Below are 22,751 nucleotides of genomic sequence, written 5' to 3'. Positions count from 1 at the left end.
ACCAGGGAACATGGGCTCGACATTGCCTTCTGAAGTTCTTTTTCTTAAGCTTGGGAGCGCTCTTTAGGAGGGGATGCATAGTAGAGCATCTTCATGCAATTCCCTGTGAAAACAGATTTTAGAATATGGCTGGCTTCACAAGTAATACACTGATGAAGGAATGATTCAGAAAAAAGAGGAGAGCAAGTATATGAGCAGTGAGGTGGGGATGCATGGGCATTGGGGGTGGGGGGATTGTACACTGGGCTGGGTGGGACATTTGGTATCCCTGGCTCACCAAATGCTAGTAGCAAGCCCTCCCACTCCCCAGTCACTGTGCCAACCACTTATGCCCACACCTTTTCGATCACTCCCTGGAGTGCTTGAAAATGAATGAATGGCACAGCCATTATCTTTGCTGCTCCATATTTTACAGCAAATGTACCTTCAGTATGAAATCTGCTAAAGAGACCACTCATACAGTACTTTTACCCACAGTATTTTTAGGTTGTGTTAAGAGCCTTTGAGCTTAATGTCTTTGGCCTTGCAAGCTAATTCTGGAACACATTAAGTGTGTTAAGTGAGGGACAGATGTATGGGGATCTAAACCTACTGAATGGCATTAGGGAGAGGAATCTTTTGACAAGCAGTTTGGAGACAAAGCACCACATCGATGTCCAACAATACAATTCCAGCAGCCATCAAGGGACTGAAGCCCTCAGTCCAACAACCCATGAAGAATCCTGCCAATAACCATATGTGTGAACTGAGAAATGGAGCTTTCCCTAGCCAACACTGGGATGACAGCCTGTGAGGGACACTGAGGCAGAAGACCCAACTGAACCATGCCTGGACTCCTGACTCACAGACACTGTTACATGATAGGCACTTGTTGTTTTAAGTCACTACGTTTTAAGGTAATTTGTTAAACAGCATTAGACAACTAATACACCCAGTCTGCTCCAAACTACAGGAAATACTCATCTGCAGTCTAATTCATGCTTTATAGTCTTCAAGACTGAGAAACACTCAGGTCTGTATACTTGAATAAGGAGTAGGCAAGGCAGGGTAGTGCAAAACCTCCCTGAACATCTCTAGCAGAAAACAAAAAAAACCCCACAAAACATTGTATGACAGGTCAGCATAGAGGAGAGAACATCTATAGGCACAACTGTGTATTCAGATCACTAATTACACAAATTTGAGCAATTATATAAGTTCTCTGGGATTGGATGTTTTCATGAAAAAGGTGGTGATGGGATTGGGCTAGACTGTGAGCACTGCTAACATTCTAGGACACTGTGATCTGAGGAACTGGGGAAGCCACCCCCCCTCCCCAAATCTCTTTCTCATCAGCTGGAAACCCCATAATAAGGGAGCTGTTCCTTAGTGCTTCTAGAGACTGTTCCTGAGTTACTACCCAAGGGGAGACATTTTGAATGGTGAGACAGACGGAGGAGTAATTCTATGGATATCTTTAAGGACAGTGCTGAGAAGTAGGGTCTTGTGTTACTACAGAGCAGTTGAGGAGTAGTGGTGGCAGCAACAAAGGTAAGCGTGGTTGATTTCACAATTTTGAGGACCTATCAGGTTTCTTCTTTTCTGATATAGTGATCTATAATCACACTTCCCTCTTACTTTGGCTGTAAGGAAGTCTAGACCAAATTCAAGTTCAGTTACAGCCGCTGCATTAAATTTCAGGATTCCCATATTTGTTTGAATTCTTTTTCCTTGTCCTAATTTTTCTATTTCTAGTTTCACATGTCTTTGTTGCAAGCCAGCTTAAATTTTTATGGAAAAAGTTGGAGGCATAAACAGGTAAAATAAACATAAAATATCTGTTTGAAATTTTTTGCTCTAATTGTGATTATATAAACAGAAATAGAAAATACGGAGATACACTTCTATCTTGATTATTTTCAAAATTTAAGGTTATTTGGCTTTGGCAGGGGACAAAGGTTTAAGTTAGCAGAATAAGTGGTAAAATTAGCATAACTGGAAAAATTAAAGACAACACAAATTGCAACAATATTTGTACCGCTTTTATTTGTAAAAATAACCATCTGAATGCATTTCCATAGTATATTACAGCTAAGTACTTCATTACATTATTAGCATTCAGTAGTTGAAAAAGTATTAAACTGTGCTTGAGAAGATTCAGATTGGTTCAAAGTCATTTCCTCATTTTTACAGTTATGGCATTTACCAGAGTCATTCAACTCCAACTTACATAAGAAAACATTACAGACAAAAATCCCACTGAAATCATCCAACAATATTTTATGCTGTTACAGATATGTTATGCAAAATATAACACTGGCACCAGATTTGTATCATCGTGCTTTACAAAGGTATATTGCACATGCTAAAGCATAAAATATATAGACGAAACTACCAAACAAAAGATATTTGCATTGAATTTTTAGATCACTGCATAAGAAACGCTTAGAATTACATTTTATACACACACTCAGATTGTCACTATCTTAAAATGCTCTTGCCCTATAACACTGACCTATGGTTTACAGTTTTGTAAAAAGAAAGCAGTTTAGCACTGCAATATCAAACAATTCCTATAGAAAACTTTGCATCTTCATTTTCATTTCAAAGCAGGTAAAAGGGGAAGGAGGAAAAAGACACTTTATACATTCAAAGAAAGGCGGAAATGAAAACTCACTGGTATTATATTGCTCTGATAACACTCAAATGAAAAAAATACCAAACATTTCACAGAACATTTTCAGAATATACAAATATAAAAAGGCACTCTAACTTCATATTACAAGACAAAAAAAGGGATGAGTTCTTCAACCAACACAACAGATAAGCAAACCTAGTTGCTCAACAGTACGAAGAATTACTAGTGCAGCAAATCCATTTGATGTTCTTGTCCTAATTTAATAATAAAATAATAAACCAAGCAGCTGTTTACTGCCTAAAGTACCAAAACATACTATGGTGCCCTTTTAGTAGTGATAAATAGAAATCCCCTGAGCTATTTACTGTGGAATCATAGCAGATTTTAGGCAATTTGGAGATAGTAACATATTCACCCAGGATAGGCAGACACCGGCGAATAGGTAAGTGCGATGAAACATGATCCCCGTGGCTGTGGTTAAAATACAGTCTAAAAAGAACACATTAAGGTAAAAGCACAATGTTTTCTGTTTTTGTTTTTCTTAGAAAGCTATGTGGAAAATCTAGCTTTATTTCTAAGAGATGTATGTGAAAAGCAGAACTCATAGTTTTTAAAGTCGTTTCTTAAAGGAAAAGAATTGGTCTGGGGAAGAGGGAGAAAGAGAGCGGGGGCGAGAGATGGATTCAGTGAACAATTCATACCATGATTTCATTTTGTTCCTTTGTCTTCCTTCTTTCTAGCAGTGAAAGAGTGGGGAGAAGTCAGAACGCAGCTCCGTGGAGATAATGTCGCGTGGCTGCCACTGTTTTGCCGCAATGTTTCTTGTTCTCTGTGCTACTCTCCAGGGAAAAATGGTAATGCTGCTTCACCATTAAAGCAGGCGTCGCATATCCTGCTTTAAGTGCCAACTGAGCAAGATTTCCATTCACTTCTAGAAAAAGACTCCGCAGTATATCGTGCTTCTTCAGTGTTAGATCTCCCTTATTTTCAGGGTTTTGGTAAAGATAAGGTCATTACTGCTCATTAGCAATTTATCCACTTTTTCGAAACTCATCTTCTCAAAACAAACAGAAAGGACAGAGGGAGGAGGGGAACACAACACCAAGAGTTAAAAAAACAATATGGTGGTGTCAGAATTTTTCAGTGAAATTAATACCAGTTCTTAGAAGTCCTCTGAACAAGTTCTCATTTGTGAAGAACCCAGCATGAGTTTTTAATTAAATCCAGGATATTACAGAGTAAGATTAAAGTCTTTTACAATTAGATGAAATATACAATACAGTATCTGTATTTGATCCAGACATGATAGAACACTGTTTTAAAAATATCTCACATATATTATAAGATAGAAATTTTCAGGGTGAAAATGGAATCGATTATAAAACGTCGGAGAGCACTACATTAATGCAACATGTTTCTTTCCTGTCTCTTCCTCAAGTGGAAAATAGCATGAGCTGGTGATTTTTATTTCTCTTCTTGGTACATGTGCCCACGCACTGACATAGTTTCCCATTAGGTTGCTGGGATCATGTGAGATTTTTTCAGCGCATTCAGGATAATTTCTATATCTTTCTTTGGGCCACTTTTGGGCATATGATCCAGTACACACTTCAGTTTTCATCTCGCAGAAGATCACAGGACTGCAGTGTCTTTTAAGCTCTGAGCTGGCTACACACGGGCTGAGCCACTGATGTTTTACCCCTTTCCGACCGACGTGGAAGAACCTGAGGGCTGGCTGGAAACCTTAGGAGTGGAAATGCTGCTGGGCTTGGCCCCAGGACTGCGGGCCAGCCCAGGGAGAGTCCTGTGTATTTTCCGGCTTTTTCATGATTCCAAGTAAGACAAGTAGGAATTAAAACAGAGAACAAACAATGGATGTTTCCTCGGCATTTGTTTCATTTCAAATAAATACAAACACATTTACATCAAAAGTATATGAACATTTTCTCTAGTTTGGCAAAAAAATAAGCTTGTAGTCAACACATTATCAGTTACAAATGTTAAGCCATCAACTAGAAATCTGTGTCATAAGAAATATAAAACACAACAAAGACTGTTACGCAAAAAGATTACATTTTAACTCCATAGAAAAGCTATTTCAGTTCTCACTTCCACTTCGAAGGAAAACAATTTAAATCTTCCATTTTAGACTGAAGCATTTTGGTCCTCGTGGATAGCTGGTTGACGAACTACAGACATATATATATATAAATACATACATATACGTGTGCATGTGTATGTGCATAATCTAAAAAGTCTCATTCTTCTTTTTGTACAGCTATTCCAGGTGTGGAACGGGGTCCATTTGACCTAGAAGCTTTGGCAGAGGGAGCAGACACAGTATTCACTACGGTGACTTCATTATCAAGCAACTTTAATTGGCCTTAATTTCCACATTGCCCATTTCTACATCGTGCTTTCACTTTGTTCCCTTTTGGAGTCACACTTCCACTCACTGGGGCATGACTTTGACCGAGAAGCTCATTTAACATTTTACTATTGATGAACAATACTGATGGTTCTTATGTTTTCATAAAGTTGGTATTTTGATTTACAGACAAATTAATAAAGGGTAGTTTCATATTATATTTGCGTTATGTCTCAAAGTTTTGGTGCAATATAATTTTCACCTGAAATGTTACTGGAGAGATTTGGGTTCGATCACTCGGGTGAAAATTAGTCACAGGCTTGTTATGGGGATCACTGAGTGCTACCTTTATGTTAAATGAAGAAAGCAAGTTCAATTTCCGTGAACTTTTCCCTTCATCTGGCAACTTTAACAAAAATCCTCAAAAAGAAGTTCTGGATATTTAAGTGCTTACTATAGATAGGAAATGAATAACTGGACTCCTTTAAAAAGATTATTTCTGAAGATGAAGGCATTATTTCTGAAGATGAACACCTCTACCTTTGGCTTCTAGTAAGGAAGTAAACATCAAAGTGAGAAGAGGTTTGAGGCATGTCCTACCCAGCCATTCCCTCCCCTCCTGGGGGACATGAATGTCATATTGATACACTTCTGAGAACTCACCGCCGAGTGAGTACACGAAAAAAAATCTTTTAGAGACCAGTTCCCTCTCAGTTGCACTATCCACAAAGAAAAAGAATTAAATGCATTTTTTTCTTCCTTACTTAAAATGAGAGGTAGACTTTCACAGAAGTATCTCAGATCTAAGGAAAATATGAAACAAAGCAAAATCGAGGCCCATCTGTGTGAGTGCTTTGCCCTACAGCCTAGCTGCCTTCCCTCGGTTTAATTAATTCCTTCTCTACTGGCTTCTGGAAGCTCGGGCCCATAATAATACTTGAACACAACATAAACCTGGAATTCAAGCTTCTTTCCCTTCCTCCAACATGGGTGATCAAGGAAAAGCTTCTACGGTCCAAAGTCAAAACGTTTCCGAATCAGAATCATTTTCATTGTACCCATCCTCCGAGCCTACGTTGTTACTGCACAGGCTAACCATGCTACCCAGGTTGGAGAGGGTCGTCCTGCTCAAACTGTCTTTTTTAAAACAAACGAAGTTGACAGCCGTCATGGTACTGGAAGGAGAAAAAGTCATCATGGTAGCCAGAATGAGGGCCAGGCAGTCAGCCACGTCTTTGTTAGGAGCGCAAGCCAGGGCCGGGGTATGACCTGGGCGTAAATGCAGACAAGGCAGTGGTTAGTCCAGGCAATCCAGAGGTGGTGTGAGCATCCCACAGTACATCTCGAACGACCTCACACGCAGAGATGTATGTCAAGTTAGAAATCATGCCAGGCAAAGGAGTTATTTCCCACAAGTCATGCTTAGGGTGAGGCTGGAGGGGACTGGGGGTGGGAGACATTTGATGGAAGGTTTCGGGTTTTTTTCCTGCTTACATGACAACAACAAAGCATTATATTATCGGAAGTTAGGCAGAATTTCAGTCTTCGTCTAGTGAACAGAAACACGAGGGGACGGGGGTGGGACACAATTCCACAAGAAACAGCCACAGGACAATCAGAAAGATGTTTCCACCTGAGAGCACACGCACACACCATGCGCTTCGGGCTGGGGCCAGAGCACTCTCATTCTGAGAACAATGACTTTCCACTGTAGGTAATCGTGTGTCAGATTAGAAAGGATGTCAAGAATCAGATGTCTGTAACAGTCAGTAACACCCTTCTGTCACTTCATATATACTTTCTATAAAGTATGCACAGGTAACTGGTTCTGGAGAAATGGAATCATTTGAGTAGATCAGACACAGGAAAGCACTTGCTGTATGTGATGAAATGTACTATCATTTAAAAGAAACTTAAACAGCATTTTAAGTAATATCAGCACCACCAGCCAAAGTCCCGAGTCCTAAATGTAACAGATGTGTGGAAATTGCTATTTGCCACAGAGTTGTCATTCTCTGCCATTTGGACTTGATGGGTCCAGTCCAGAAAAGAAAACTATCTCAACTCACGAAGCAGGTGCCATGGGGAGGTAGATAAAGTCTTCTGACTCCATCTACTCTTATTCACCCTTTATTCTACTGGCTGGAAAGGGGTTCCAGCCCCTTGTGCTGGCTAAACTTCCTACTAACCACTCACTCATTTATTCAGAGGCACTGGCTCAATAAAACTTAATTTTTTGCTGTGTTACCAGCATTTGACCTGATTTCTGCTCCTCTCCCCCCCTTAACAGATGATTCCTTTCCCTGGTATGAAAACAAACAAGAATGGACAGATATCTTAACATTCCATTCCACAAAGGTCCGTGATGAGTAAAGGAATTAAGATTGTAGTGCTGTACAAAATTGTCCCAAATGTTCCTAGACCTTTGGGATGTAGCTAAGCTCGGACACAAGCTGCAGTTCTACAGGCCTGGGGCTCTTGTTCCTAAGGTTGCTGTGGGCTGGACAAGCTTCAGATACAGCAGACTTACACTAGTTTATTCTGGTCTCTTTAGTCATTTTGCAGATAAACTGTGGGCCTCTACATGCCAACCCCAAGGTGTGTATGTATATATATATATATATATATATATATGTATATATATAGTCGTGATAAGAAGGTGAGGGAGGGTGAGGCAGGAGGACCAAGGAGATGGAGTAATAGAGAACTTTCTGCACCTCCTACATGAGTCAGGTTGGGGACAGAGCGGGGTACATGCTAGGATAAATGGGGCTGCAAAACCAAAACTAATAGGAGTTAGCTAATGATGTCATATGGCTGCTTACTTCTGAGAAATAGGCATGAGCTGCTAATTCCAATACCTGTAATAAGCAGTTAATTGAGTTACATTAATACATTTTAAAATACTTTAATTAAATGCTACAATTAATGCCACATTCAAAAAATTACGTAATTCATAAATAACCAGAAGTTCCTCTTTTGCTCCCCAAGGTTCAAAGGCATGGCAGTTTAATACAATTCTAGTATTCATTAGCTTTCAAAAGTTTTCAGGAAGCAGAGTAGAAAGCTTCTGTTAAGAGTTAGCTCATTTAGAAACGGAACGTGCTATAGATCAGAAGAAGCCTTTCAAGCCTAAATGTTAATTTAAAAATTTTACTCATGTTCCCCAAATATCCATACCGGAAATATGAGTTCTGATCTGTTCTTAAAAGAATAATAATAAGAGGTTTGATCTCAGAATGAACTGAAATACAAAGATTTTGTTTTAATTCGAGCCCTTGAGCATGCACTCATGACATGTATGATCCCTGACTCTTCAGCATATGCAGTTAGAATTGGGTTTGAATGCCAAGTTGAAAGTTTTTGAGTGTGTCTAACATATTTTAACCACCACGCTGAGGAGTTTGAGACCAGCTGCTGACATTACATGCACATGGAAGGCACTGGGGGGCTGCAGGGAGACTATATGTCTTACAACGACAGACAGGACAAATTATCCTTGTTTGACTGCTCACACACAGGGAACTTCCAAGGGGAAGAGAGTTCTCACTGCCTTTTTATCTAGCTCCTGGCTTTCTCATTTTCCTCTGGCTTCACCGCAGGTGCGAGGTACCTGCAGTAATGGCTTACTTTTTCCACTTACCATTTTCATCTACAGCAAGTACGCAAGCCCCTTTGGCTAGCAGCTCCTCAACGACTACCTTCAAGCCATTGCGTGCAGCAACGTGGAGGGGTCTAAAAAAGATAACAGCGAGCATCAACTATGATATATATTTGAGTGAGAATGTGGCATTTTGGGTAGTCTGAGTGGCTAAAAGAAAAGACTTGAGAATCTATAAATAGCACATGAATATTTTTACTTTTTCAAAAAAAGATATTTGTTCACCACATCCTTTCCAGGTGCTAATGATCCAGCTGTTCTTCCACGTTGGCCCAAATTTCTCTGCAGATATTACAAATACTCTACACCTCAAACAACCCTAGTGACAGGACACAAGAAGCCAGAAGAAGAACGCAAGCTCTGGTGTGTTTTCTAGAAGGTTCTTTACCCCTTGCTTTCTAGGTCAGCATTTGAATCACTGTTTCACACAGTTCATCGGTATGACTGGTATCACGATCACCCATATTACATAATCTTAAACCTCCTTGTTATTACTAAAGGCACTAAATGATGTTTTATTGAATTTAGAATACCTTAAAGAATAATATTATACCCAATATATTCTGCTATGCTGCTTAAGAATCTTAATGAAAAAAAATCCTAATATTCCTTTGCCCCTACAACGAATGCATAGGTAATTTCCCAAAATGGAAAATGAAGCAGCTTTCGGGTCTTTCACGGTAAGGATTACACTGAATTATATTAAAATATAATTAAGAAAATAGCTTAGAAATGCTTCAAATGTATTCTGGGAACCTGATTTATAAAACTTGTTTTCCATTTGTAGTTTATGTGACCTTAAACTTCACAAAGGAGAAGACAGGTCTGTGCCTTTCACCACTGTGCTCCCAGCTCTAGCCTGGCATACAGCAAATTCTTATTGTTTGTTGAATAAATGACTATGAATGTGGGACTTGGTCAAACTTTAGTAGCCACACTTACGTCTGCAGTGCATTGTTTTTTGCATTAATAAGGCTCTCGTCTTGTATCTTGTCAAGTATTAACAAGGCACATTTTTCATGACCCTAATGAAAAAAAAAAGATAAGAAAACATGGGACAGAGATACAGAAAAGTTCTGGAAGAATCACTTCATTATGCTTTAAAGTTAAAATGTATGCCCCGTCTAATAACAAAATAGGCTATTTTCTGAGTAATTCTTTTTTCTTCTGAAAGCAAATGGTTAAACAGCCTTAGATTTTCAAAGATTCTAAATAAGGTCTATTAGGACTTGATGAATATAAATCTGATCTAAAATATTGTTATTTCTAAGATAACTTTTATAATTAATGTCCAGAGAGCTGAAGCAGAAGCTAGCTCAGCTAGGTCAGCTGGTAAACAGAGAGTAGAATTAGGAGTGTCCTTTAAATTCTTCAACAATGCTTTTTAAACACAAGTCAAGTCCCATATCCTTCCTCAAGCCTTCAAATACCACGTCAGTGATCCCATCACTGGAATTCCCATTGTATCTGTTACCTGTATCATTCATCATCACTGGCTGCCTTATATTATGAAGAGAATCTTTTTCAGGAAAGGTCATTCTTTTCTTCCTCATCCAGAAGATACCTCTGTTATCTTATGACTAATGATGGTTGATAACTTTTTAAAAATCAACTGATGAATCAGAGACACTTTCACAACTTCAGGCCTAGTGCCCTGTTAAGGGGTCGCCACTTCTTAAACCCTTGATACTCGAAATGTGGCCCACAGACCAGCAACATCAGCTTCACCTGGGAGTTAGAAATGCTGAATCTCAGGCTCCCATCCAGCCCTCCTAAATTAGTATTTGTATTTTAACCAGATCCTCAGGCAATCATTTGCACAATAAAGTCTGGGAAGCACTGTACTTATACTCACAAAAACACAAACCTTGAAATGAATTTCATGAACCTGAGCACATTTTGTGGTTTCCAAAGGCTTCTCAGAGCATGAAATGAGAAAATGCAACCAATGAAAGGAATAGCTGAGACTTCTGGTACCACTGGGTATTGCGAGGTACCTGCAGTAATGGCTTACTTTTTCCACTTACCATTTTCATCTACAGCAAGTACTGTAGATGAAATACTACAACTATATTGAAACAAACCACCATCACTGGTGATAACTGGCATCATATTATAATGCCTTATAAGAGAGACACTTAAAGATAATTTTAGAAGTGTCCATGGAGTTTTCATTCTGATGTACTGCTGGAGGAGGGTAAATGGTTGTAACCTTATTATGGGGCAATTTGGTCTTAAAAATGTTCATAGCCTTAGACTCACTAATTTCATAAATAGGAATTTATTTAGATTATTATTATCTACACTTAGCATCATTTATAGCAGCATATATTTGAAAACAAGTAAATGTTTAACAATAGGGGATGGGTTGAATAAAGGACAGCACAGCCCTAAGGCAGAATACCACACATCTTCTAAAACACTATAATATATGATGTCTAAAAGAAAGATATTCATAATATATGATTCAGTAACAAAAGCAGGTTGTCAAACAGTATGATCCCACTCTCATAAAATCATACATTTATCTTTTACAGAAGCAGGAACCTTGAGCTACATGTGAACACGATGCTATTAAAAAAAACAAGCACATTCTTTGCATTGAACTATGCACCAGAAAAAAGGGGAGAATAGAAGCATACATGAGCACATTTATTTGCCTCATAGGAGAGTATTTTTTGGCTGTGTTATTACAATGTGTTCAAGTGGAACCAAATGAAAGCATGTGGAACTGATAACTGAGCTCCTCACCTGTGTTTAAAAGCAAAATGTGGTGCCACAACCATGAAGACAAATACAGTGGCAGCATCAAGCCAGACTGTGGCAAGACTTCAAGTGGCAAATGCCATGAAAGGCATAGCCCTTCAACCCTTGTGTGCGTCTGCCCTTTGTTTCCCCCTTTCAGTTCCACTGAGAGTGACAACAGACATCTTAATTAAGAGCCACGATACACGCTTCTGAGATAGATAGATTTAGGTATTATTGTTATTATCATTATTATTCTTCTTCTAAATAACAGTGTTTCAAATTCATTTACATACTTTACTACTAGCCAAATGTAAGGGTGTGTTCAAGTCCTTATCCTTTACAGCCAGGTCAGCCTGGGCACTGTTCACCAAAATATCTGCAGAAAAAGCCAAAAGAAAGTTACTCAGACTACACGTTAATTACATGCATTTTGGAGAAGTTACTACCAAAACAATAACACATTTAAATTTGTACAGCTCACATAATCATATTTAATATTATTGAAGAAAAAAGGAGCAATTTACTGCCATAGCTATTCTATTCAAATCCAAGGTCCACAGGCATTAATTTTAATTCCCTTTACAATTTTGTTATTTCCAGATAAAATGATCCTGTTCTATTTGGTTTCTAAATGTTGAGAGATTTCACCGTGGAAAGGTTGGCTCGGTTTGACAAAATCCATCAATAACCAAGTTAACAGGGGACTGAAGATGACTAGCAGGTAGATCAGGTGGCCTAAATAAAACGTCGGTCTTTTTTCACTTGTATAAACCAAGAGGATGACCAATTGCTCGATTTTCCATGCCTTTGGTTTTGGATAGGCATAAACTCGAAGTCCACAAGTCAAGCACGTACCCACAGCGCTGGCCTGCCCGTTCTCAGCAGCCATCATCAGTGCTGTTTTCCCTGAATTGTCTGTTGCGTTCACTTGAGCGTTGTGTCTCAGAAGAAGCTGCAAGCACTCCACATGATCAGCAAATGCTGCTGCATGAAGTGGTGTCCTAACGATTTAAAACAAGTATGATTTTAACTTCCTGTAAACACACTCTCTTTCTACATATGCCTGAGAAACATGTGCCTGGTATCGTCTTAGGGATTTAAAACTTATCAGCTTACAGAAATGGTGATCAGGTTCCCCCAAAGGCCATTCGGGGTGGACAGTGAAGTGTCACCGATGTGAACAGCACCACCAGATTTGGGGGGTATAGGAAGCGGCCCTGATAATACAATTAGCATCTTTACGGACCCTTTAATCTTGAGTTCCAGTGATTTCTCTCTCATCTTTGATAAACATACTTCCAAAATTAAGCCTTAAATGTGCAGACAATTGGCTATTTTTAAAAAAGCCTACAACATTTAACGTGAATAGTTGATTCCTTTGGGAGGACAATTCGGCATGATTTATCAAAATTAAACACTATGACCTTTGAACCAAAAAATTCCACTTCTAGGACTTTATCTCCCAGATACACTTGGTCATGTGAACAGACAAATGTACTAGACTGTTCACTGCACCACTCTTTAAAATACCAAAGTTTTGAAACAACCAAATATTCTTCAAAGCAGAACAGGCTGATTAAATTATAACATATCCAGTCAATGGAATGATATGCAGCTTTGAAAAGAACATGGTAAATACATATGTTCTGGTATGGAAAGATCTCCAAGATATGCTGAAAGCAGAGCATTTCTGCAGAATGTTCTCATTTGCATAAAAAGAACAGAAGCATATATATTGTAGCTATGTCTAGAAAATATTTGGGAGAATATAAAAATTTAGAAAGAACAGTTTAAAGTGGATTTCTCAGTGGAAGAGGCTGGGGTTTCTGGGCTAAGAGGGTAATTTCTTTAAATTATATGTCGTTTATTATACTTAATTTTTAAAACCATGCTTTTATATTACTTTTTCAATTAAAAAAACATAGATGTTTGGCCACTCTGCAACCACAAAGCAGACTAAGATTCATCAAGACAAGAGCCATGCCATCCTAGGATCACTTACCTGCCTTTGTCATCTCTACAATTGACGATACTGGAATCTATGGCCCCAAGTAGCAATGATGCACAATTCTCATGATCATTTATTCTAAAATGAAAATAGATTTCAAATTTTAAAATCTTGCTCTCTAAAAAACTATATATCCCCTCCTACTCCATCTTCCTATGCACTATATGTTTAATAATCTGACGCATTAAAAAAAAACTGATGCAAATATCTGCGGTCTGTGTTTAATTTATGATTAAAGAAGACAATTTAGGTCATACAAATAAACTTTCTCTAACACGTTATGAAGTGGGTCGTCTCTACTCTCAAGAATTCTCAGAACTGCCTGCCTGAGGAACTATTAAATAAACTTTGTATCACCTAAATTGTCTTCTTTAATCATTTTAACAGTTTTGCCGATGGGAATGAGATTCAAAGCTGACTGCAAGCAAGACACACAGGCAAGGTGCCTGCTGAACCCTCTGAGTTCATTGTTCCTCCTGTCATTACCGAGGGCCATGGGTAAGTCACTCTTAGACTTGAGCTCTGCTCACTTGCGTGCAGCTTTCCAATCCAAACAAACTTTCCCCAAAAATTATTAAAAGAAAGGGTTTATTAAAGTTCCCAGAGAGCTTCCATAGCATAAACCACTGGGGGACATGGGAAAATAAGATAAGGGATTCAGACTGTCTTGACCAATGGCACATCAACATCTCAGTGGGCACAAGTCAGACCACTGAAAGCCATTAGAGCATCTGCCACAATAAAGGAATCTTCTTGTGAAAAGAGCAATAGATCTATCGTTAATGAGAATCTCAGAAGCCAAAGCCTCAAAATTGGTGGGCATGGATCAAGCACTGAAAAGCTGCTAGAGGGCTTGCACCTAAATCTAATTCTCCTGTGCTGGGTTAAGCTGGTCATGGAATGGTTTAGATTGACACTAGGTCACCCAAAAACCTCAAGAAAATTTCTATGCTATGAAGTACGTTGTAAAACACCACAAAATCCCCAACCCAGCAGCACATCTCTTAGGTATAAATTTGGCTCCAAGAAACTCAGGCTTAGCTGAAGAAATAGAATCCTCAAGTTTCAAAACACTGAGTGCTCTACCTTCCAGCACACCTGCTTATTTTGTCTAAGAACTGTGGTCCTAGACGCTACATGTTCCAGTTAGACAAGATGATTCATTTAAGAAGTGCACTTGAAAGCAAGGGTTCCCAAATCAACAAACAGAATGGAATACTTATTTTAATTGGTATGCAGGAGCCCCCAGAAGGCTTCAAGATTCCAAAATAGCCTTACTGAAAGATTTATTACAAAAGGCTAATGAAAAATTAAAGATGCAGAGGTACCTAAAACAAAAGACTATAAGACAAATGTGACCCTACTACACCCCTCTGCCCTCCTTTACCTGAGTACTCAGGGTCTACTGATCCTCTACCTGAATTGCCTTTCCATTCTGAAGAGGCTACAAGACCATAAGCAAAAGTCTTCTCAAAGTTACTGGCCTTATAGCTGCAACAATTCCAAGGGCAAAAACCTAAAACACCATTGCACGGTCATCAAAACACCAGAGATTGGTGTCTCATTTGCAATCAACAGGGAAACTGGAAAAAAGATTGTCCTAGAAGGTTTTATGCAAATCCTTGGTTTAATTAAAACAGGCATGTCTTTAGACTTATCAGAATTAAATATAAGGCAGACATACAACTTTTATTCTACCTAGGTTTACTAAAAGTCAAGTAAGCCCATGTTATCTCTGTTACAGAATCTGTCAGCAAGAAAAATAACCTAAGATGATGGTTAGTTGTTTAATGTCTCATGAAATTTTCATGAGTAATCTAAACATAATTGTTAAGAACTGTAAATTAAATAGATGTAAGATAAAAGTTTATAAATGAACTTTTCAACAAGTATGCTTTATGGTATGTCTACTTTAAATAGTTTCCAAAATGCTTTTGGTAAGTTGAAACCTTAAAGCTACACTGAGATAAATTAAATAATGGATATTCATTGAATATCTAGATCATTTCCAAATAAGAGAAAATACTGAAACTTACTCAACATAAGTTTATCCACTTTTGGCTTCCTTTTACAGAGGACCTAAGATATTTGGTTCTATTTGTAAACATGTTTTGTGCCATGATGAAAAATTTACTATAAGGAAGAATATACTTTAAAAATTATGAAGTGTATTCATAAATTTGCCAATCCACAGAGTACTAGTGTAACACAGACCACAATTGCTTATTTCTTAGTTTTAAGATTTAAAATTAAGGATTCTAAGGGTTAATAATTTTAGTCATTTAAAACTAATTAGAAATAAGGGTGAAAGAAAACAACTGTATATGAAAAGTAGGTAGGAAAGCGGAATATATTTTTTGGATAAGAAAATGTATGAAGGACATTTTTGTTATCGTTTGTTCATTTTATTTTGTTTTGGTAAGGGAAAAGAGAAAGTAACTTTGTCTTAAAGAAAAATGACTGGTTATTCCAAACAGGACAAAATCTGACTGGATATAAGAAAGTTGTAGAAGATTTGTGGAAAGGAATCTTGGAAAAGAAAATTTACATGTGGTTGAGTTGGCTAAGATTGGAATAGACTTAAGTTTTTAAAAAATGAGGCCTTTTTGTTTTGTTTTTTTTAATCTTTATGATCCTCTTTTTTTAAAAAACTTTTTTATTGGAGTATAATTGCTTTACAATGGTGTGTTAGTTTCTGCTTTATAACGAAGTGAATCAGTTATACGCATACATATGTCCCCATCTCTCTTCCCTCTTGCGTCTCCCTCCCTCCCACCCTCCCTATCCTGCCCCTCCAGGCGTTCACAAAGCACCGAGCTGATCTCCCTGTGCTATGCGGTTGCTTCCCACTAGCTAGCTATTTTACGTTTGGTAGTGTACATATGTCCATATGTACACTACCATAAAAAATGAGTTTTAATATCAAAAGTACAGTAAAGCAAAATTAGAATTTGGTTTTCTCTCTGTTAAAAAGACAAAGTTTTCTTTTTTTTTTTAAAGATTATTGGTGTGCTCTTAATAAGAAATTATAAACAAAGGTTTTTCTTTACCTTTTAAATAATCTGCCTGAAAAGCAAAGATTTTGTGTTTCACCAAAATAATTTACTGTGCTTCACACTGACTTTACCCGGTCTTACTTAAGAAAAACCAGTCTTCTCAATATTAACAGAACTAAGGTTTGTGTTTGTTTTTGTTTTTAACTGCTATGTAATGTTCTATATTTGCCTTTGAAGTCTTTAACTGTCACTTTGGTTAAATGGATAATTAAGTATTGTTTCACAGTGACCTATGATCCTATTTGATCAAACATTTTAAAAGCTTTTGATATTCTGATAAACTTCCTAACACCAAATTCTAAATAAAATCTTAAACTAACTTTGGGATTTTTCCACAGGGCCCCTAGAATATCTCAAAAGATTTGTTCTCTTTCTTTATCAAAAGAGAAATGTTAAACTAATTATGCTTAGTCGACATGTTAAATTACATAGGAGGCATTGTCAAATAAGAAGTGATGTTTAACCTTCTTAGGTTATATTTGTAGGGGTCTATGTTATCTATATGTGTTCCAGAAATTGTATAAAATTCCTAAAAATCTGGTATGTCCTGGTATAATGTTATCAGTCATAATTCCAGTTATCCAGTTATTCCAGTTAAATGTTGTGTGTCACAGAAATAACCAAATTCTCTTGTTAATTCCATTATAATGAACTCTCATCAGATCTTTAACCACAGGCATTTTTAAGTCTTTTGTCATTTGTAGACAGTTAATTGTTTTACTCTGATGCTTCTGCAAAAGAGATTCATGGAAAAGACCCTACCAAGTACTCCTGACCCCTGACGCTGCTGCCAAATTACAAAGTGTTGAACTTTGAGTGCATATTTCAAAACTGAAGAAGGCTCCACCTGACACCTAGTCCTCGGCAAATGCCAGAGATCTCAAAATCAAATTGACCAGAAGGAGCTAACACCGAAGTAAACTGCTTCCTCCCAAGATGCTGGATCAAGAATGTTTCTTTCCATTCCTCTTCCCCTCTCTGGCCATCCTTTTCCTTATTCTTACACCATGGAGGTCTTTACAATTTTTTTATCCACCTTTGCCTTGACCTTGGCCTGGAAAGATATATCATTGTTCACATATGTCAGGCCATTGCAAAGGGGGGTAATCTAACCTCCAACCTGTTGGATTTGCTACAATGCTGGTGATCCTGTGGTTTTGCCTACAGAAACTTCCCTCTGATTGTTAATGCCTCAGTTTCTCTGGAACGAACTCACTGAATAAACAATTCTGGGGAAATGGAGACAGAGTTGCAAGGAATATAAAAATAGACCAACTGGCTTAAAGAAGTAGGTCCCTCTTTGGGATCATTTCTTGACGTATTTGATTCTAGCTGGTTTGGTTCATGGGGACCCTGGCTTAAGATTGCCCTGCAAACCTTAGGAATACTTTTACTATTATTAATAATAATTATCTCTCTGGTCTGTTGTGTTCTTTCAAGGTTTTAGGTGAGTGTACGCAGCCATCAATCAGTCAACAAATGGTCTTTCTCCAACTGGAATGATGAATCTGATATCATTTCCCGTGAAATATATACCGAAATGCAAAGAGGCAATGGTAACTGAGAATAACTTACAACACCATCTTTGCTCAAACCTCTTGCTTGGCCAGAGGCTGATCAAAAGGGGGAACTGTCAAAATGATCTTGCATTAACCTTTCCTCAGTAGGCCAGGTGCTGCTGATCCTGAGAAACCACGTCCGCAAAAGGAAACTTAACTTTTAGTTTTCATGTTCTTGTAAATGTTCCATCTGCCTAGAGGTCAGACCATCTAGGTAGCCAGTCCATGAGCGCCAAGTTATATGGGTGGTTGCCCTATTCCTATGATACCTCAAATAAAGCCAGATACGTAACCCCAGCCAATCAGCTAGTTTTATTCCTGCTCTTCCTTGTTCCCTATTTTTCATCCTGTACAAGCTTCCTGTCTCCTGCCCCACTTTGCAGCTCTCTGAACTCTTGAGAGTGGAGACTGCCTGCTTCATGAACTGTAAAATCAAGTTTGCTTCAATAGTCTTCTTTAGTCATTTTAACAGTTCTAAAGGCACACACTCTGTAACTGCTAGCATTTCTTCAGAACCCCCTACTTCCAGGAAGGAGTTTACTGCACGCCACTTACACAAGGCATCATGTTAGGTGTTTTGGAGATACACCAAAGTGAAGAAGACATGTTTCTTCAGATTTAAAATCACTCCTACTCATAATCTCTTATCTCTTCTTTTTTGATCCACTTTATACCTCTAATGTCTTTCCAATCAAATGACCCAGCTTCATGTGAAGCACAGAGATGAGGCAAAGACAAAGCACTCCCAAGTCTTGGGCCCCCAGGCTGTCCATCACTGCCCAGGTGAACATGGACCCCCAGATGAACACAGGCCCAGGTGACCATGTTCCCCCCAAGCTTACCATGGAAGTCTGTCTCAATGTCACTGTATTCTCTAAATAATGGTTCACACTATGAGACTGGAGCAAAAATTACATTTATCAAAAAAGAATTTCAACATTATGAAGAATTACCATATATGAAAAGTCTTACTCGTACAGAATATCTTTCTAATCATCCACAGGCATATGTTGTTAACCCCAACTTATTTTTAGAATTTGTCAGACAGATGTGAGGTATATCTGAAGAACTCTTCAGGAGGTGTGTGCTGTGTTCCTCAGTCCACCCCTTCCTGCAGTTTCCCTAGATGGTCTGTGAGCCACCTTGGAACCATGGCACTCCACAAAAATTTCCTAGAAAATCATTAACGTTATGGACTGCACTTTGCTATCAGACCTATTTGCCTTTAGCAGTGAAATGGAATATATTGGTCTTATCTATAATCTAAAACCTTTCTCCTTCCCTGAAAGGCAATTTCTCTACATGTAGTTTAAAGAATTCAAGCAACACCATTAACTTCCAGCATTTCTACTTACATTGCACAGTGCAGTGGAGTGAAGGGATTACCAGTAAATTTCCGAAAACATTTTTGCTCCAAAAGTACCTCTATGCAGTTTTCATTACCTGCAAGGAATCAAAAGAATTTAGGGAGCTTCCAAGAAAGAAACTTTGTTTAATTCAATCTATTTTTATCATTAAGTATTGAATTCTGGCCTATGAATTTTCCTGAATTAGCTGAACATTTATTCTCCATGGAATAAAATTCACCAAATGTCAAAATGTTATTAACTATGCTCACAGGTGTTCTGAGACATAATGAATAAATAAAACAGTGAAGGCCATATGGTCTGCTGGAGAGAAACAGAAGAGACCTCATTTACAAGCAGAATAATTCTACGTTACTCTCAGCTCTTAATAGATAGATGCCTAACATAGGTATGCCTCAGTTTGCCCATATTTACAATAGAAAGTTTCCCTTTCACCCATATGATTAGGTTCACTTATAATTATGTACCCTAGGGAAGGGAAGATGTGAGTGATAGAAAATAGTATTTAAGATAATGCCAGTGAAAGGGCTTTGACTGTAAAACACTATAGAGTATTTAAAATGGCACCAAGAATAGATCCTGGCAAATAGTATGTACCCAATAAGTATTTTTTAATAAGTAGATGAGTGAATGTGAATAACTATTTTCAACAAAATGACAGTTTTCAAGTCAACTGAATTTAAGTTAGGCCCCAGCTCTATCAGCGTAGTTGTTATGTGATCTGTGAGCCTCAGTTTCCTACATAGAAAAACTTAAAGCAGGAATACATGCCCTATTGATGTCACAGGATGACGGGAGCTTTACTTGATGAAGGACCTAAATGAGGTTTGTGAAGCAATGTTAACTGGTTAAGGCAAGAAGGTAAAGCTAGTTGGCTTTGGAATAGAGGTTGTTGCCCTGGAACTTCTCCTTGGCCGACTTCAGTGCTAAATTAGAGTTCTCTTCCGATCTGCCCCAAAAGGATATAGATTGGACAATTTTAAGTATTAAAATAAAATCAAACCTTTCTTGTACCTATAAAGAAAAAAAGGTGAAACTGCTTTTAGGGAGAAGCATATGAAGTAATGAATATAAAAATCCCCTAACTTTATGTAAGTTATACTTTTAGCTTTCCAACTATACCCAACACTCACTCAAACAGTTCCAGACACTTCAACCCCTTTATTAGTATGAATTCCCCCAAAGTGCCTAGCCGCAGCACATACCCAAACCATTTCTTAGAGACTATATGAATCTCAATCTAAAGGTCTATGTAGGTAGGACTGGGGATCCTTGAACGACTTTCAGTATCTCAAAGTGCTCAGAGAAGGAGCTTCTGGGGAGAGGGGAGCTTAAACCTCAGACCTGGAAGACTGCACTGGAAAGGTGAATTGTTTAGGAGAGGACTGTTCCCTCTCCCCTGCTTGTACCTTGAGAGGCCTAAGAACAGAGAGACCTGCCATACCTACCCCACCCAACTCCAGGGGAGAAAATGTGGTTTGTGGCAGGGTTTCCACCTGCCATTATAATCAATACTCTTACTGCGTCTTCCCCTTTCTGTAGGTTTTCCAGTGCCAGATAGCTCTCACAGCTTAACTCCGATGGGGGTTAGGGAGACCTCGCCCATGAGCACGTAAATTAAAAAAGAAATCACGGGCTTCCCTAGTGGCGCAGTGGTTGAGAGTCTGCCTGCCGATGCAGGGGACACGGGTTCGTGCCCCGGTCTGGGAAGATCCCACATCCCGCGGAGCAGCTGGGCCGCTGAGCCTGCGCGTCTGGAGCCTGTGCTCCGCAACGGGAGAGGCCGACGTACCGCAAAAAAAAAAAAAAAAAAAATCACAATCCTCCAATGGTAGTGAGGGAGCAAAACAAAGTTGAACAAGTAGAGGATTTGACTCTTATTGAGGTCAGAACCAATGAAAAAAGGAGGACTGTAATAAAAACATAATGAAAGGTATTAAATTAAGGCACCATAAAAGGCACCATAAAACCTTTGTGGACCCAATAATCATAGTTTCTGAGTGCAAATTTTAATAGAAGAATTGAAAATGGAAAAATAAAACAACAAAAGCAGAATAAGTAATATATGGGAAAATATTCATGTTCGCTTAGGGGTAGGAGACCTTCTTAAGCAAGACTGTAAACCCAGGTACCATAAAGGAAAAATCTGACAGATTCAACTACATAAAAGTTCAAAAATCTCTGTATGGAAAAAGACATCATCAACAAGGAGCAAAGACAAACGGTAGATTGACAGAAAACGTTTGCAACACACAGAACACACAGAGGATTCATATCCTAAGACAAGGTGCTCCTACAAATGTGTGAGAAAAGATAAACAACTCAATAGGAAAAAAAGTGAGCAACAGAAGGAAAAAGTAATTTCCAGAAGAGGAAACAAAAATACATAAATCAATACACTATTAGACAAGGAAACACAAATTAAAATGAGATACCTTTTATCTGCCCTTCAAATTGACAAAAATTAAAAAGATGATATCATTTTGGGCTGACAAAAGTTTGGGAAAGTAGTTTTATATTCATGTTTGGTGGAGTAAAAAATTATGATATACCAAAGTAATATGGTATAAGTTATTAAAATTAAAAAATATACAAGCCCTCATCAATAATTTTACTTCTGGAAACTTATCTGACAGAATATAAGGTCCATAATATGAACACACACACTGCAGCACTGTTTGTAACAGGAATAAAACCTGAAAACAATTTGAGTGTTCATCAACAGGGATCTGGCCGAATAAATATTAAATTCTGGTTTACACACTCAGACTCATGCATGTCTATACCTATTTATCTATCTGATACAAAATACACAACTATTAAAAAGATCAATGTATACTGATACACATTGACTTGTAAGGATATCTGCAATAGAATGTTAAGTACACAACAAGAAGAAAAGTTACAGAATGATATTTGTTACATGATTCTAGTTTTAAAAAAATAGATGCACATACATCTGTATTTATTTACATCCTCAAGGGAAAATTATGAAAGATAAACACCAAATTACATCAGAAGGTAAGTTTGGGAATGGAGACAATTTTACCTTAGATGCCTCAGTATTTTTGAAATGTAACGATTAGCATGCATTTACTCTTCTACTCAAATAAGCGAAACACAAATTTTTAAATCTCCTAAGTAGCAAGTGTAACTAAATAAATGGGGACTGTGAGACATAAAAAGGAAATACTGAAAGATAAATCATGCATCTACCAGCTGTCAATTGTGGCAGATTATTACATCATATTGTTTTGGTTGTTTTTAGCTGTATTATTTTAATTCCTTGTAGGATCCCCGGTTGTCTCATATAGAGAAGAAACCCTGATTAAAACTGGTTACTTCAGTTCATCAGAAGTTCTGATTA

The 22,751-nt window shown here is 38.0% G+C and overlaps 1 protein-coding gene across 1 annotated transcript in view; it reads right to left on the bottom strand.

The window, feature by feature from the left end:
• Positions 1-2,005: 2,005 nt before the first annotated feature.
• Positions 2,006-22,751, bottom strand: part of ANKRD44 (ankyrin repeat domain 44) — a 319,078-nt gene continuing 298,332 nt past the window's right edge. The window contains exons 22-28 of the mRNA XM_060016372.1: positions 19,373-19,460; positions 13,397-13,480; positions 12,250-12,395; positions 11,688-11,770; positions 9,589-9,671; positions 8,629-8,720; positions 2,006-6,254 (exon numbers count right to left, since the gene is read on the bottom strand). Of these exons, the coding sequence (XP_059872355.1) occupies positions 6,007-6,254; positions 8,629-8,720; positions 9,589-9,671; positions 11,688-11,770; positions 12,250-12,395; positions 13,397-13,480; positions 19,373-19,460 (824 nt within the window). The 3' untranslated portion in view covers positions 2,006-6,006. The remainder of the gene's footprint in view (positions 6,255-8,628; positions 8,721-9,588; positions 9,672-11,687; positions 11,771-12,249; positions 12,396-13,396; positions 13,481-19,372; positions 19,461-22,751) is intronic.

The sequence above is a fragment of the Delphinus delphis genome, chromosome 7, assembly GCF_949987515.2.
Source record: "Delphinus delphis chromosome 7, mDelDel1.2, whole genome shotgun sequence".
NCBI lineage: Eukaryota > Metazoa > Chordata > Mammalia > Artiodactyla > Delphinidae > Delphinus > Delphinus delphis.
Note: the sequence above shows the minus strand (reverse complement) of the source record. Positions and strands in the feature narration are given on the sequence as shown.